The sequence below is a fragment of the Aspergillus oryzae genome, chromosome 3 (genome assembly GCF_000184455.2).
Source record: "Aspergillus oryzae RIB40 DNA, chromosome 3".
NCBI lineage: Eukaryota > Fungi > Ascomycota > Eurotiomycetes > Eurotiales > Aspergillaceae > Aspergillus > Aspergillus oryzae.
Window position 1 is genome coordinate 4,822,771 of NC_036437.1, and position 16,060 is coordinate 4,838,830.

A 16,060-nucleotide genomic window follows, 5' to 3' on the forward strand; every position below is an offset into this window, starting at 1 on the left:
GTGAGATTTATACTTTAGTTCTTCTGAGTATAAAAATGTCTTACCAGAATCTGTAAGCAAGATCCTGGCTTCAGGAAGTGTAATGTCCTCACTTGCTTCCCCAAGCTATACGGGTGCAATACCGTGGGATAGGACTTCAGGAGGAAGCGGCTTGTTATTCAAATGAACAACTGGGTCGAGCTCGAGTGCTCTATATTTCTCTATAGTTTTTCGACTGAGAGCTGGTCAAAATTAGGCATAGATTTGAGAAGAATGTTGCCTATATGAAGGTCTCCGTGGATGATCCCTTGGATATGAATATAGTCCACAACAAGAATAAGTTACGTAGTTAATGCCCGGGCTATACTAAGCTGGAATAAGCGGATCTACGAGCCATCTTTTACACCAGAGAAACTAGCTCTCGCTGGGACAGTAACGTAGTAAGCATAATTACTATTTGGACTATGAATAGTGAATGTGTCTACAATTGAAGGAACCGTTGTTTTACCAGGACTTTTGACCGCAGGATCGCATGGATGAGTAAGGATAGATAAGATATCTATTTCCCTTGGGTTTGAGTTTCCTGTGCAAATTTTTACTGCAACGTAATTATTGTTTTGTTCATCACGGGCCAACCATGTAGTTGAATATGAGCCGTGTCCCAGCTTATGAATTATTTGATATCGATCATGAAGGTGATCTCCAACCTGTATTGGGCGATAGCCACCTGGTCGATAGTTTTCAAGTCTCTCCACTCCTTCAAGAGGCTCGTATAAGATTTCGCTTTGAAAATCGTCATTGGTGACCATTGAGTTGTACGCGGTGATAGCGAAGGCGCAGCGGTGTGGCATGCGCGCCTCACGGAGGACAGGAGATAAGATACGTGGGCGTAGCAACCGAATACATGATGACAACAGTTGACTCATCGCAAATTCCTGTAAATGAGTCGAACAAAAAGAAGTTTGAACAAAGAAGACAGGAATAAATCACTGTTCTGCGAGTCAAATCGGATGAATGGTCATTGTGATGATCCAAAGTAACAGCCACCGGCGAAACTGTGGACAATAATTGGCTGGAGCGGTATATTAGAAAGTCCGAATCTGCGAAGGACTTCTTGCTAGAAAGATGAGAATCAGCTCTTTCATTAGGGCCCAGATCGCTAGTCATGGTTATGTTCATGGGAGGGACAACCGTAAATCTGTGCTCACAACAAATGCTGGAGAGAAAGTGGACTCGGCGAAAGGGCAATAAGGAACACAGTATGATTATCGGGGAATGACCTCGCGTCTATTCCAGATACCTCGCCCGTTCTTAGGTGACAATATAGAGTAACTGCCTTGCCCTGACCATCTGCTACGGCTACCAAACGATGAGTGACAAGGACGTAATCTACTGATGTTGTCAATTTGAGGCAGCTAGTCTCAGTTGATCAGGAAGTCAGAAACTCTAATTTGATGGACCCTTCCGTTCCAATAATACCTTCTTACTCAGACTTGGGCTAGGGTGGTATTCAGCCCCACATAAAACCATTGATTAGGAGGATTCTATTTACTCGACGGGAAGTAGGGCTCAGATAACAGGCAATAAATTCACGTTCTACCCCTGGCTAGAGAGAGACATCAATCCTTTTCTCTGTTCTCTAAAGTAAAACATCCATTCGAAAGATCCCTAGCCAAGCTGCCGACATGGTGTCTGCCACTAGACTGCTACTTCTCCTACCTTTTCTCGGGGCTCTGGCGAGTCCTACCGATCCCACGCCTAACGAGCCCGTTGGTCGAGGGGAGAAGTCATACGACCTTCTTCAGGAGATAGGAGAGAGTATCTTCAATGCCACCAGCGAAGATAAACTTCAAGGTCGCTCTACAGACCTCAGAACTAGCAAAGATGGCGTGAACTCCGCGGGATATTACTATTCCCTCTACAACGACAACCATGCGGGCGCCGATTACACCGAGTTTCCTGACAGTGGCCGGTTCCAACTAAAATGGAACACGAACAAAGAGTTCCTGGGCGGAAAGGGCTATCGGGGTGGTAGCACTCGGTGAGTAACCGCTTGTATTAACCTTATCTGTGTGTTGAACTGACGTCCTTTCGTGACTAGCAAATTGACCTGGGATGGCCACTTCAAGGCTGATGGTGACTACACTCTGGCCGTCTACGGTTGGACTACTGACCCCGTGACTGAGTGGTACGTTGTCGAACAGCACGGCACAGGCACCCCTGGTAACGGTCATATCCTTGGGCAAGTCAATGTTGACGGCGGCGTGTACGACGTCTATATGATTCCGTACAGGAACGTTCCTAAGATCTACGGTGTCACCAACTTCAACCAGCTATGGTCTGTTCGTCGCAATCCTCGCACCACTGGCTCAGTTGATGTTACTGCTCACTTCAAGCGCTGGAAAGAACTCGGACTCCAGCCAGGCAACCCTGTCTTCCAGATGGTCACTGCTGAAGGATTCAAGGGCAGCGGAAACCTTGATTTCCAGCTGCATTAAGGGAGTTTAGGTGGTTTGTGTGGCTATAGAGGTCATATATAGCTGTGATTTGTACAACCACTTATGTTTTTAGAAATCTAGAGAGACAGATTGAGAATATACACCGGACACCTGCTTGGGCATTCTTGGGCGCGCCAGGGGCTTCACCTATGTTCGTTGCCTTTTTCGCTTTTCAGAGTCTTAACGTTTATCATATTCAATTAGCTACTTGGCGGGCCTAATCCTGTTCCGCTCATCTTTGTCCGTAGCTCTTTACATGTTACAAACTAATTAATGCGGCTACATGGAATTTCTAGATTACTCAACAAGCATACATATTCTCAGAGTGGAGCAAGTAGTGACGAACAATCTAGTCCCGTCTCCGCGGCTAGCAATCTGACCATTAAGCTTTTTAGGGGGTTAAGGGTCCGCAATATGCCACGCTAGGTTTTACTCCTTATTTCAGAGTGATGTCTTGATTTGCGGCATGATGGAAAGTGGGTAGTCTTTGCTCCACTTTTTCGGACCCTGTCCGGCTATTATATTTATTGCTAACTCCATAAACTGTTTCACAAACGGGCTAGGGCTGAATATGGTTGGCCCTGTTTACCGAACGGAGATTTTCTAGGGGCAGATATAGTCAGGTTCATATTTTTAGAACTTGGAGGTGAAAGGCTTAACCTCGATGCTAGATAAATTGCAATCCACGGAATTGCAATGAGTGCTAATACCTAATTGTAGTTACTTAGGGAACATCTTTGTTAAGCGGTGTCATAGTGGTCCTTGGTGCCCCATAACAATTAATACGTTGTCACCCAACCTTGTGAATAATTAAATTAAAGGTACATTAAATATTTGAAAGGTTATGATATCAGAGATAGGAAAGCATACGCAAAACACATTACTTTCGCATTGAGCCGAAATTCAGGATTAGGGCTATTATCGAGATTGAATTGTACCAGTATTCTGCACCTGTTTGAAAAGTCTCTGTTGATAACCAATTCGCAGACCGAAGTGAAGTACGCTATTGATAGATTTGAATCCAACTTACAACGATCTTTATGGTTAGTGTTCTCCTATATACCGTATTGTGCCACATAAACACCGATCTGGATATATAATTGGCCTTGGATATTGAGCTGCTTTGAAATCGTGTCTATAACAGCATCGACAAAAAAAAAAAAAAAAAAAAAAAAAAAAAAAAAAAAAAAGAAAAGAAAAAAAAAAGAGAAGAAAAAGAAAGAAAGAAAGAACTGCCAAGAGGTGCAGACAATTTGCATACGCTAAAGGGAACTATTTACCCTACTGTAAACGGTACATGTTAGTGCCTTATTTCCTAGCCCTACGTTGATCTTGAAGCATTTTGAGAGGTGAGGCGGCCTCCCGATATTTAAATTATTATCAGAAGAAACTTAAAACATGATAGTTTATGGCTATACTGATTTAACTTTTGTAAATGCTGTTTTGATTCAATAGAAGCGCCCTACAAGGGCTGACTGGCGTGTAAAATTAGAACGTCAATGTCCGAAGTTTTTCCGTTCGGAAAAACCAAACTGTATCCACTTGACCTCGAAGAAAAGGCATCCATTTCACTGAACCTTTAAGTCACCGATTGGTAGCCACAGGCTCGGACTTTCGTTAATAGATACTCCGGAGTATGTATATTTAAGACTCACCTGAGAAGCGTGGTTCAAGTTACCCTCGTTATGCGCCTGCGTTGGCCAGATCCCACTTTGTCTACTCAGTTCAAGATCATCCATAGACAGGCTTTTGAATTCGAGTAAGGCAGATGAAGCATTGTGGTGCATCCTTAGACTACCTCACCGGCGAACATTTGCCGACGTTCAAATTAGTGAATTGCGACGGTTGAATAAGCTACAGGCACATTGTCGTATGATCAACAAATAATTAAACTATTTCATTATATTATAGTAGAGGTAACGCTGAGAATTATGATTCTTGAATCCCAGTACTGACTGCCTAATCGAGGGAGAGCCGGGGATTATATCGTGTATCATATCGAGCATTAGTCGGGGAATTGCCACGACTGGATAGTCTCTTAAACATGTAAGAACTTCCCGGCCACTGAGTCTCCTGATGAGTGACACTTTTCAGCCCGCTGTCAAAATTCCTCATGCATTGAACGGCGCACACGAGCGTGGGCACGATAAGGGCCAGGGTCACTCCAGCGAAAAGCAACATCATCTCCTTGCCTGGAGTAAAGGCACGTCGTGTGTTTCCACATAGAACAATGATGCGACTGAGAATGTAGGCCATCAAGCCAAGGAGGGAAACCTAAATATCGTTAGTAATGATTCTGGAGGTAGAAGAATGAAAGACGTACAATGACAATGATCATGCCAGGTCGCAGCTCTGACTTAACGCAGTAAATCCCAAAGACCATAATTACCAGCGCCGCCGGTATAATGGCCATAGTAAGGGAGTATTCCGGTTCATCAAAATGAACGTCGATCAAGTTGTATTGGATAATAAAACCAATTAGAAAGAAAAAGTCGAATCTAACAAGGACCAAGTATATCTATAGCGCATTAGCAATAAATTGAAAGAAGGGTCGGGCTTACTTACCTCGTATGCTAGATATCGCAATCTAAGGTCGGCGCTACCATGGATGCATTTATAAATGGCCCAGGCATAGTCTTTATGTAGTCGGTAGGCAGCGGGAATGATAGTGAGAGAGGTGAGGCCCAGAATAATTGGAATCAAAAGTTCAGCCGGCTGCATTAAAGCCCAAATATCCCTTGTAGGATCTGCAAGAGGGCGACCGGTACTATCCTGGTTGTACTGCAGCGTATGAGTAGTTACACGCATCCTCATATACTGTAAGACAGAATACACAACAATGCATGCATTGCTAATGCAAATCGCAGCAAGTAGGATGTTGTTTTTGTGGTGGATGGCATCTAAGGACAGCAGTGTCTCATATAAACATGCAAACGTTACGAGGCCCATGCCAATCGGGACAATGTAAGATGTGGTAACTTGAGTTACATTATCGTTGACCCAACCTAACCATTGTACAAGAATGTATCTATGATGTATTAGTCATTCGTGAATGTCATATGCAAGCGCTGCACCTACACTTCCGGGGTAGTGATCAGTAGGGTTTGAACGAGAAGGATCCCACAGAACCAGTACTCGTTTTTGGTGGTTGGCCTGTACATCTTTCCAAGACGATACACTATCCAGAATTGAGAGACAACACCAATGCAAGGCTGTTCATGAAAAGCTGGTAAGGTTTTATATTTTAAAGTTATAGTCAAATTTTCCTGGGGCAGCGACCGCCACCATCACTCTATTCAGTGGATTCCGTCAGGGGTTAGACCCTAGTTACTAATCTGATCTACAAAATGGTGCATTCATTAGTGCCCTTAGATTGTGGAATGGTGGTATGTACCCACAATGTTGACTTTAGTAGCTTACATTGGCTACGGTCCTACGGATATGGCTGACTGTAGCTCTTTCTCCTCGTGGTCAGAGCCAGTCGCTGTTGACCATGGCCTTAATTGAACGCATTACGGATCTCCTGTGCTCATTCGTCTGCAGTAGGGAAGGATTAGTTCAAGTATTTACATAATCTAGGAAACAATTTGAAAAGATGTATATTAAAGTTCACCGAGCTTAAAACTATAACGATCGTGTCTCCACGATTTTCCAGCTGGGTCAGTAGCCAAAGGAAACTTCATTGTGGATGTCTGGGTTCTGATACCTTGGAACAGAAAAGAGACAGACACCATTATCTGTGTAGCCAATGCATAGGCCAGCCATATCCTGAGCACCGACCCAAGGTCCGTGTTTCCCTTTTAGTATCTCGAGGTTTACCTAAATAGTAGGAATTCTTATCCCGACAAGATCTATCTCGACACCGAGAAGTGCAAGGGCAAGGCGAGCATCATTGCAAGATCTTCTTTTCGGTGATGTGCTCATGAGCTCTCCAACAAGCCAATATAGGCAATATATGCATAGTCCTCCGATCCAGCAGTCGGGGTATTCTTGTCTTGTCCTTCGGCAGCGTCTTAATGCGTAACCAAACTATTGTAAGGAGGAAAGACCTTTTTAGCGATAGCGCAAAGTATTATGATTATTAGCCTATCTATGTTCAATTTTAAAACGTGAAAATGCCTACTAGTCAGTTAAACTTCGTTAGTAACTTTTCTATCTGTATACCAATTCTCTACTAAGTCAAGTGCTAGTCCAAAGGACCCTAGAAAAATGTACCAGTATGACTGACTCTCGGGAAAGCATTGACTGTGGTAGGCTAGAATTCTTCACCCTCATTGGTAGCGGCCCCCACATCCGAGACAATGTCTCATAATTATAGGAGATTGACCGAGACCCTCAACTGCCGATCCCGAGAAGCACGGGATGGAAAATTGCTCTCTATCGGGTATGTCCGTTTACCGACTCTGTTTGTTCCTCCCTGTCCGAGTGACATGACTGACATGCATGACACTGCTCATGTTTTATGTTGATGACAGTCGCCAGTACACCCTGTCATCTCCCAGCAAATCTTTGTCTAGCAAGGCTATACACGGGCAGAGTCTTTAACGACTTGTATGCCAAACTAGAATAATTTGAAGGCCGATGGGAGCCACTATATACACATTAAACAGGGTCCAAGACGTTATGTTAAAGGCAAACAGCTGCATGTGTTGGATCTGATGCCAGCTTAAACGTTGATCGTGTTTTCAGACATATATTTTTCTCGAACACAGCCTACTGTGGTGGGAGCAGCTCTCCCTTCGAACTCAAATATGGGGCCATTGCAGTCTCAGGAATACCAACCGAACACCAAGCCACCATGAAAGGTCTCTAAAACAGACCTATAAACTTGGGATTAAAGGTTGTGGTTATGTGTAGCTATGTGCAGTTATTTCCTACCAAGACATTTCTGCCATGAAAAGGGAAAACAAAATTATTATAAGAGGGTGGATAGGATTACCAGTAATAACATTACTCATATTCGAAAACGCCAGCAGAGTGTGAAGGCGAGACAATTTACTTTATTTATATTGTAGCTATCAAATACTTTTCTTTCACAATATACATACTAGCAGCTGTTTATAAACTAGATGTTATTGACGAGGGTAGACTTTCTCCCGCACCCAATGAATTGGTGCTCTTTACCGAGGTAAATACCAAAAGCACTAAGAGCCAGAGTGATATAAAGGAAAACAGATTGAAGCATTATCACTGATTGGCTCGTATCACAAAGGAAAAGCTGTACCACGCTTTAGAGTAGAAAGGAACGAAGTCAAAAGTAGAGTTGCTAGATTCGTAGGAAGCATCATCGAATGTATAATAAAAACGGTGCATTAGGCCGTGCGAGGCTGGTACAGGAATTAAGCCAAACCGTTTCCCATGTAGATCCCTGCCCATATAAGAACGGAGCTCTGCAACACAATCTGGCTGAATAGATCTATTGTTCCCTCTTGATCATCCCATACAAATATGCAAATCTCAGCTGTCAGTAGAAAGGAGATGAGGCTGCAGCTTATTCTTCACATCGGTCTAGGAATTTCTGCGTAGGGGATGGGTCGGTATGGCGCTGTCACAGGATGACACCGTACGGACATAGAAAAATGCCAGGAGACGGAGGTTAAGCCGATCATGCCACTTGGCAGTTAGGTCAAGCTCAAAGGGTGGCGGAGAGAAGTCGCCTTCGGGTAAACAAAAAACGCATCTGGTCTGGATTTACTGTCACCTGTACAAGTGGGTCGAGTCCCTAGAAGCCCAGTGAGAACAAAGGACTCTAGATCAGGCTAATTTCCTCGCTCTAGTTGATAAACTCTGCAAGACCATTTCTGACTGTGTATGATGGTATATCGTTAGGACCTTCCATTGTAAAAAGTACATATTGATGTGACCCCCCGAGTTACAAGCCAAGCAAAGTGGATTGGCCTGCCAAGGTTCCATCGGCAGTGGGAGGATCGTGAGCATTGCCGAACACGAGGTGTAATCCCCTGCTGTTTCTGAACCCCACCATCTTTTACCCCCTATGGCACAGAATAATTGCATTAAGTCCAGTTTGGTTCGACGGAGACTTGCCTATGCTTTGTGGGGCCGGTCCCTTGGCTAGAACTGTGTGAGCCTGTGAGGTGCTGCGTATCAAGCTAAGGCTTAGTGGATCAAGGGCAAATGCCCTTGACCACTGAAGCTTTGTGGACCGCGCATGATAGTAGCGTGATCTGAAATGGCCGTTAGAGCCCAGCCATATAACGGTATATTGACAACTCATAGTAGGGAGAATTAGAATGTTCTGTATTGTCAATTGTATTTCTACAGCCATCGGTCCCCTGCAGGCTGACCTTGCACAACGTCATATTTCTCTCCAGGTAATACGTTATGTGGAGAGCGAATTATCACCAGGCTTGCAATTCGACCCAGTCCTTGCGTAATTTCACCTCTAGATTTTAGGCTCAATTATGACGCACTAGCTTATTTTGCTCTTTCCGGTGTCTCAAGTAAACCATACAACATATCCCGATCCCTGTAAGGCCCAGAATAAGTCTAAGAATATGGTTTCAGGTATTAGATAGAGTCAATGTTACAACCGTAATATTAACCATTCAGGCTAGAATATGAGATATTGCCGACATTTCTGCGATGAAAAAAGAGAGAACTACATGTGAAGCATATGAATGCACCACGGCCTAGGTTGTACTATTCAAGATTATACCTGTACATATAAAACAGTTTATTAATGAAACCAACAGAATCACATACATATATGTGTCCTAGTAACAATGAGGTCTCGAATGGACTGGGACAAGAAGCCCTAATGGAGACGGAAATGCAGAGAGCTTCGGATATCGATGTGAGATCACGGGCTGAAGGACTATATCCGAAGACGAAGTAAGACGCCGAATAAAATATACCTAGCTCCTTCCCTAGGTGGATATGTAGAGTTCTTGACCAAACATCTTCAAGTATGGTGATACATGTGCCGATGGATAGTTAAAGGGTAGTAAGATTAGTCGGTATTTCGGGCCTGCCAACCATGCGCGAACGTATGTCAACTGCAGATCGTGAATGAATTTCATTAATTCGAAAATTTCTGTCGACGTCGGAGAGGATGCTTCGGTAGGCACGGGAAGCTTGTGGATCATAGGGACAATCCAGAAAGTAGTTTACTGACGTATGCGATACCTTTGGAGGGTGAAGACTTGGAATATGTGGGTTGTGCTAGCAACCTGTCAGCTCTGTGCTTTTAAACAGCGTTGCCCGCTACTTCCAGACCTGCATTATCCATCAGTCTTGCAACACTATCCATTAGGCCAAATTAATCTACCACCTATACTTTCACCATGAAGCTCTCATTGGCACTTGCTACGCTCGTGGCCACAGCATTCAGTCAAGAGCTGTGTGCACAGTACGACAGTGCCTCGAGCCCTCCGTACTCAGTGAACAACAACCTCTGGGGACAGGACTCGGGAACCGGCTCTCAGTGCGTCTACGTTGACAACCTCTCCAGCTCAGGCGCTGCGTGGCACACTACTTGGACCTGGAACGGTGGAGAAGGCAGTGTGAAAAGCTATTCCAACTCTGCAGTCACCTTCGACAAAAAGCTCGTGAGCGATGTCCAGAGTATCCCCACCGACGTGGAGTGGAGTCAGGATAACACTAATGTCAACGCCGATGTGGCGTACGACCTGTTTACCGCTGCGGACCAGAACCACGTCACCTATAGCGGCGATTATGAACTGATGATTTGGTACGTATGAACCGATCACTCCTGAAGCGATCAATCCTACCCTACATCGGCAGTGAGGAACCTTCAACTGACATAACCGGGGTTTTCCATTTGCAAGGCTCGCACGCTACGGTACTATTCAGCCCATCGGAACCCAAATCGATACCGCTACAGTTGAAGGCCATACCTGGGAACTGTGGTACGGCACCACCATCCAGGCAGGCGCCGAGCAGAAAACGTACAGCTTCGTCTCGGCAACCCCAATCAACACCTTCGGCGGGGACATTAAAAAGTTTTTCGACTATATCACATCTAAGCACAGTTTCCCTGCTTCTGCCCAGTACTTGATCAGTAAGAGCCCACATATCCCTCACCCCCGTGCAAGCAAAGCCACTAACAATGGCAATTTATAGATATGCAGTTCGGAACTGAGCCGTTTACCGGTGGCCCTGTTACTTTCACAGTTCCCAACTGGACTGCCAGTGTCAACTAAGAATATGAATGCCTCTTGCCCAATTGACAAATGGGGTAGGCAGTCCGTGGCTAGGTGGAGTTGGACATGGTCTGCTTAGTAACAATTTGTAGAGAGTTGTTTGATTTGCTTCGAAGTTTTGGGGGTCGCGATTGATTCTCCCCTATTAATTCGAGTCTAGCAAGAAGACCATATAACTGTTCATCTGTTAGACGCAAGAAAATTTAGTTAGTATTTACCATTCGCGTCCGCTCATTCAATCAGAGCTTGCTATATTTAATTTGGTTACTGGCAACCATCTGCTAAGCCGCTTACTGTTCCTGCTGCTCATCGACTCTTTGGCCTCTTCCATGAGTGACTTCTAACTGACGACATGTATGTAATCTTCGGATGTTTGGCTCTGGAGGTCCTGGATAGAAGATAACATGCGTTCAGACGTCGAGCTTCAAGGGCCGAATTCTCTTGTATGGTGGGAGAGGTAAATTATTCAGGGTATCAGCACTTATTCGATATTCCACTATGAGTTGTGATCTAGAATCTGGAGTGTCTTAAAGCAGATGGTAAGAACTAATAAATATATAATCTTGGGATCCTGGGCCTAAGGCACGCCTAAAGTGGCAATTGGTGTTCTGGTGCATGATGGATAAACGTATGTATATAGACTAGATGCCACTACCTTCCGTAAATATGTGACAAAATTAAAGATATAGAAGTTTAGTTCTATTCAAGTAGTTCTGTTAGGGTAGATTGAGTACATTCCAGTCACGGGTTGTTGATACACAGCCACGTCAGGTGTCCACACGTGACTTAGATAACGGCTCGCTTGTTCTACGCCAGGCGGTCTCTTGGTGATTTGATATATCGCTTACGCAATAAACATAAGAGTCCAGCGCAAGGTATGAATCCGGAGCGGAATGCTGAGGATGTTCCGGATGACGAGGCTTCTATCGAGGCTGCACCTCTAATCCATCAGGCTGAGAATGAGACTGTTGTTCCCCCTGGGCAAGGGCAGCCTAATCGGCGCCTCGGCCTTGTCTCTACAACTTTTCTGATGTCAGTAAGCAATCGTGCATCCTATTCATCAATGCCCGGTCATGGAATCCCCGACTTGGAATTATTCATCTTACTGAAGAATATAGAACTAACCGGATGATTGGTACGGCAATATTCTCCGTACCATCTGCTATTGCACATAGTACTGGAAGCGCTGGTGCATCCCTAGTCGTCTGGGTGGCTGGTTATTTCCTGGCATTTTGTGGCTTCTTCATATATCTTGAGCTGGGTAGTCTTTTACCGCACAATGGCGGGGAGAAGATCTACCTTGAAGCAGCCTATCCACGTCCACCTTTATTTGCGACCGTGATATTCGCGACGCATATTATCTTCCTTGGCTTCACTGGTATGTACAATACCTCTTCCCTGCCCCCTATTGCCATTAATGCTCTAATGCACCACGCAGGCATTGGAACTATTGCTATTGCAGAGAACATACTCTTAGCCACCCAAGCAACAGCAGATGACAGGACTAAACGCTGCATGGCAATCGCGTTCGTGGCAAGCGTCGCAGCGATGCATATCTGTGCGAAAACCTGGAATGTCAAACTTATGGTAAGGAGCTGTGCATCGATACTATCCACAGTCAAAAATACTTACACTAAACTCTAGAATATCCTCGCTTCGCTCAAATTATTTGTTCTGGCTCTTATGGTTCTGACTGGTCTTGGGCTGGTCATCTTTGGGTCGCCAAATATACCTTACCCTGGAGCTAGTTACAAGCATCCGTTTGCCGGGTCTTCGACCGACGTCGCGGACTACACTGTCGCCCTCTTCAAAGTCCTGGCAACCTTTCAAGGTTGGTCCAACGCAATGTATGTCCTAGATGAGGTGAAAGACCCTCGGCGAACTCTTAAGGTAGCAGGGTTCCTGGGAGTCGGCTCGGTAGGGGTCCTTTATGTCCTGTTGAACGCAGCGTTCTTTGTCGCGGCCACTCCCAAGGAGCTAAGCGAGACCGGTATTACGGTGGTTGCATTATTCGTTGGTAAGGTCTTTGGTCAGCACATGCAGCGCTTCACGGCCATACTTGCTGCTTTGTCCTCACTGGGCAATATCATGACTGCGTCTTTCTCCATGTCGCGAGTAATCCGCAGTTTCGCACAGGAGGGCTTATTGCCCTTTTCTCGGTTTTTTGCCAGCAGATCCCGTTCAGGGTCTCCTGCTGGGGCGTTTGCATTGGTGTTCTTCTCGTCATGTGTCATGATCATCGCTGTTCCTTTTGGTAAGCTCCGGCCCTAGTTGATGGCAACGATCGAGGTAACTAACTTTACTTTTCAGGTGAAGCCTATAATTTCGTCCTTGACGTAGGACAGTGGGCTGTTGCGCTGATTCAGTTTTTCGTCGTGTGCGGCCTATTCATTATCAGAAAACGGGTGACATATCCCCCTCGTGCCTTCAAAGTCTGGACGAGCGTGGCTTGCCTCTTTTTGGCAACGCAGGTATTCCTTATTGTGTCACCCTTTGTCGCCCCAGTGACTGGTCGCACCAGCATACCTGTTTGGCTTACGCCGCTCACTGGAACCTTGTTATTCTGTCTTGGTGGTATGTACTGGTACATCTGGTGGATATTGCTACCAAGATTGGGGCAATTCTCGTGGGAGAAAAGCGCGTTAATTGGTCCTGATGGGGAGCATGCTGTTGCTTGGCGACGCGTTTCCAAGAACTAATTTGCAGTCAATGGACGAAATCCGTAGAGATGCATATGGAAACCGGTATTTGCACACAACCTCGTGGCAAAGTAGTTCATGCTGACGAGAATTGTCCTAACAGCGTAAACCATGACTGCCGGATATGTGACCAGCATACTTGTACAACATATAACATCGGGCCGAACGAGAAATCCCACATTAAATCTAGCGAATGGATAGTCCGCTGTTCGCCTCTAATAGTTATAACATTACATCAAAATTTCTGATATCATCCAGTATTATGAATTGCTGTCTAAACATTTAGGCTTCTTAAACTTCCGTCTTTAGAAACGTCATCGAACTCTCAACATATTAGACTAATATCATAGTAAATAGTAGGAACTCTGATTATATAAAAGAAGACATATTACAGACTATACAGCAAGCAGGCCTGTGCTCATGATGAAGATTGGAAAATCTACAGAGTCACGAGGACCTGGATGTGGCCAACAGGAATTGTCGTACCAATTGCAAATCAAGCATCAACGGGAATAATAAGAACCTTTCTTTCATATATAGTGGCCATGCATCTACTCAATGAACGGACTTTAGTATAAAATCCCTAAGTAGACCTGATACAATGGAAGTAGATAGCATTGTGTCTCCATATTAGCCACCAAACAGTTACCATATAACATATACCTCCCATTTTACACCAACTCCTTCTTCGCATCGCGAGCTTTCATAGCATGTAATCTATTCTATTCCGTCATCATGAGTCTTTCAATTTTGGAGAAGCTTTTGGACAGATTAAGGCGAAAGCAAAAGCAAAGCCGGGCACTGGTGCACGTAGTAGAATCAACAAAGTTAAACCTTCCTCTTCAACATTCCTCTATCCAGTGGATTCAATGTCCCGGTGAGGTCTTTAACATAGCAAATCTTCCCCCCCCTCTTTTGCCGGAGTGTATATAGGGTATTCACCGTATATGGCAATGAGACTGTGTCGTGCAAGAGATATAGAAACAGTTTCTCGCGACCTCGTCCTGCACAACTTTGACCCCGGAAGATAAATAGAGTGGGGCTCCTCAAGCGGGTGTGGCAGGACGTTAATGATTCTCCAGGACACAGGCCGCGTAGGTTGAAAATAGGGCTGGTCGTGACACATGCTACTAGGTCGGACTGAGGTAGTACTGTATTTAACACGGATGGGTCTATGGGTCATCTATACCACCAATCATGCTCTCCTCATTACTGGGGTTACTCAAAGAGTGTCACAGTGTGGACCTTCTCCGCAGCTTAACACACCCATCTATTGGCCATGATATGCGAATTATATGCCATATTGGGGGGATTAGCGGCGTTGAGGGCTGCTTTTCGGACTCAGACATAGTCATAGGCTGGCCACAAATCCACGAAATGAACAGATTGTGGTTGGAAATTCATAGGACAACGTTCTATTGACAAGGAGAGGAGAGGGGATGAGGAGAGGAAGTGGGACGATGAGAGAAAACCTTGCTGGTGGAGTTTGTGTAGGTAGGCTATAATGGGGCTATGTAGCATCGACACTTCCACGGCAGAAGTAGGATAAGGGATAACAAAGAGATACGCGGCCTAGCCTCATGCAGCCTCTCAGCCCTAGCAAGTATGGTGGGAAGCTCAGGATTCTAGTCAATGTCGGCTTTACCTACTGGGTGCTTAGCGTCTCTACTATGCATACCGCTAAGTGTAAGCAAAATACCGTTAATGAACAGTTGCACCTCTACCCAGGTCCTTTGAAAGAGATGCTTTCAAGACACTTTCCACCCATGCCGAGTACTACTCGGTTTCAGCTGGTCCGCTAGGACAGTTGAGAGTGGTTGGAAGGAATTCGGATGGGCGGATCTCATATGTGAGAAGAGACCTCTGCAGATAGCGCTTCTTCTCCCCTTATAAGGTTTGATACCGAAGCAACTTTTCTATCTATCGTCTTGCCCTCTTCGTCCTCTTTCGTCGCCACGATGCAGGTTCGGGGATTAAGATTAGGATTAATTTAACGCCAGCTATGCGAGGCTACTGTTCACAGTCTCGTTACACTTCTCACGCAGCATCCTGTGGTATATAACGGAGTGGGTGGGTGTGGTACGTTATTCACTGTCGTTACTAGTTAGCTAATTGTGTCATTGGCAGTAGCATTGACTTGCAGTCTTCTAGCCATGGTGTCATCATGAAGTGGACTATACAGCCAAGTGCATCTTCGTGCTCAGCTATACTGGCTGAGTGCTATCGCATAACTGAGTTACTTGCATATAGGTCACATTTCCAAACGTATGATGTGAGGTGACGCTCACAGATGGCCTTGGTCTCGTCTAAACGGTGATTTGAACTAGACCTGCCTTGACATTATTCCCGGCCACGGCCTTTTGGGTGCTATCTCGGAGATATTGGTGCAGTTTCTCAGGTTACATGATCCAGACGAAGACGACAGGGGAAACTCTGCAGGGGTCACTGGCTATGCGCCTCTCACGTTGAAGCGCATTACCTCCATTTAATAGAGCTTAGAACCTGGTGAGAAGGTCGATGTGGTAGTTGTGCTCGCTCCTAGCTTAGCGAAAGCACCTTTCACTGGTTTCAGGTTTTGATACATTGCCTTTGTTACTCGTGTGTTACTTGTGGATGCATGCTAGTAAGATTAGTAGTAAACTAATCAGTGGCTATGTAGGTTATTTTTATCTTTAATTATTTTGACACCAGTAAGCTAATA

The 16,060-nt window shown here is 45.1% G+C and overlaps 3 protein-coding genes across 3 annotated transcripts; all 3 read left to right on the forward strand.

Moving 5' to 3' along the window:
- Window positions 1-1,664: 1,664 nt before the first annotated feature.
- On the forward strand, window positions 1,665-2,477 carry AO090026000103 (glycoside hydrolase family 11 protein; the record flags this gene model as incomplete). Its single annotated transcript, XM_001821548.3, has 2 exons — window positions 1,665-2,020; window positions 2,081-2,477. 2 exons carry the CDS (start codon window positions 1,665-1,667, stop codon window positions 2,475-2,477), a joined length of 753 nt encoding a protein of 250 aa, XP_001821600.1.
- A 7,304-nt stretch (window positions 2,478-9,781) lies between these two features.
- On the forward strand, window positions 9,782-10,660 carry AO090026000102 (glycoside hydrolase family 12 protein; the record flags this gene model as incomplete). Its single annotated transcript, XM_001821547.3, has 3 exons — window positions 9,782-10,188; window positions 10,286-10,518; window positions 10,581-10,660. The coding sequence occupies 3 exons, from the start codon at window positions 9,782-9,784 to the stop codon at window positions 10,658-10,660; spliced, it is 720 nt and encodes a 239-aa protein (XP_001821599.1).
- An 877-nt stretch (window positions 10,661-11,537) lies between these two features.
- Window positions 11,538-13,359, forward strand: AO090026000101 (APC family permease; the record flags this gene model as incomplete). The annotated part of the gene is made up of 5 exons (XM_023236220.1): window positions 11,538-11,692; window positions 11,779-12,038; window positions 12,099-12,247; window positions 12,305-12,914; window positions 12,971-13,359. 5 exons carry the CDS (start codon window positions 11,538-11,540, stop codon window positions 13,357-13,359), a joined length of 1,563 nt encoding a protein of 520 aa, XP_023090896.1.
- Window positions 13,360-16,060: the final 2,701 nt, after the last annotated feature.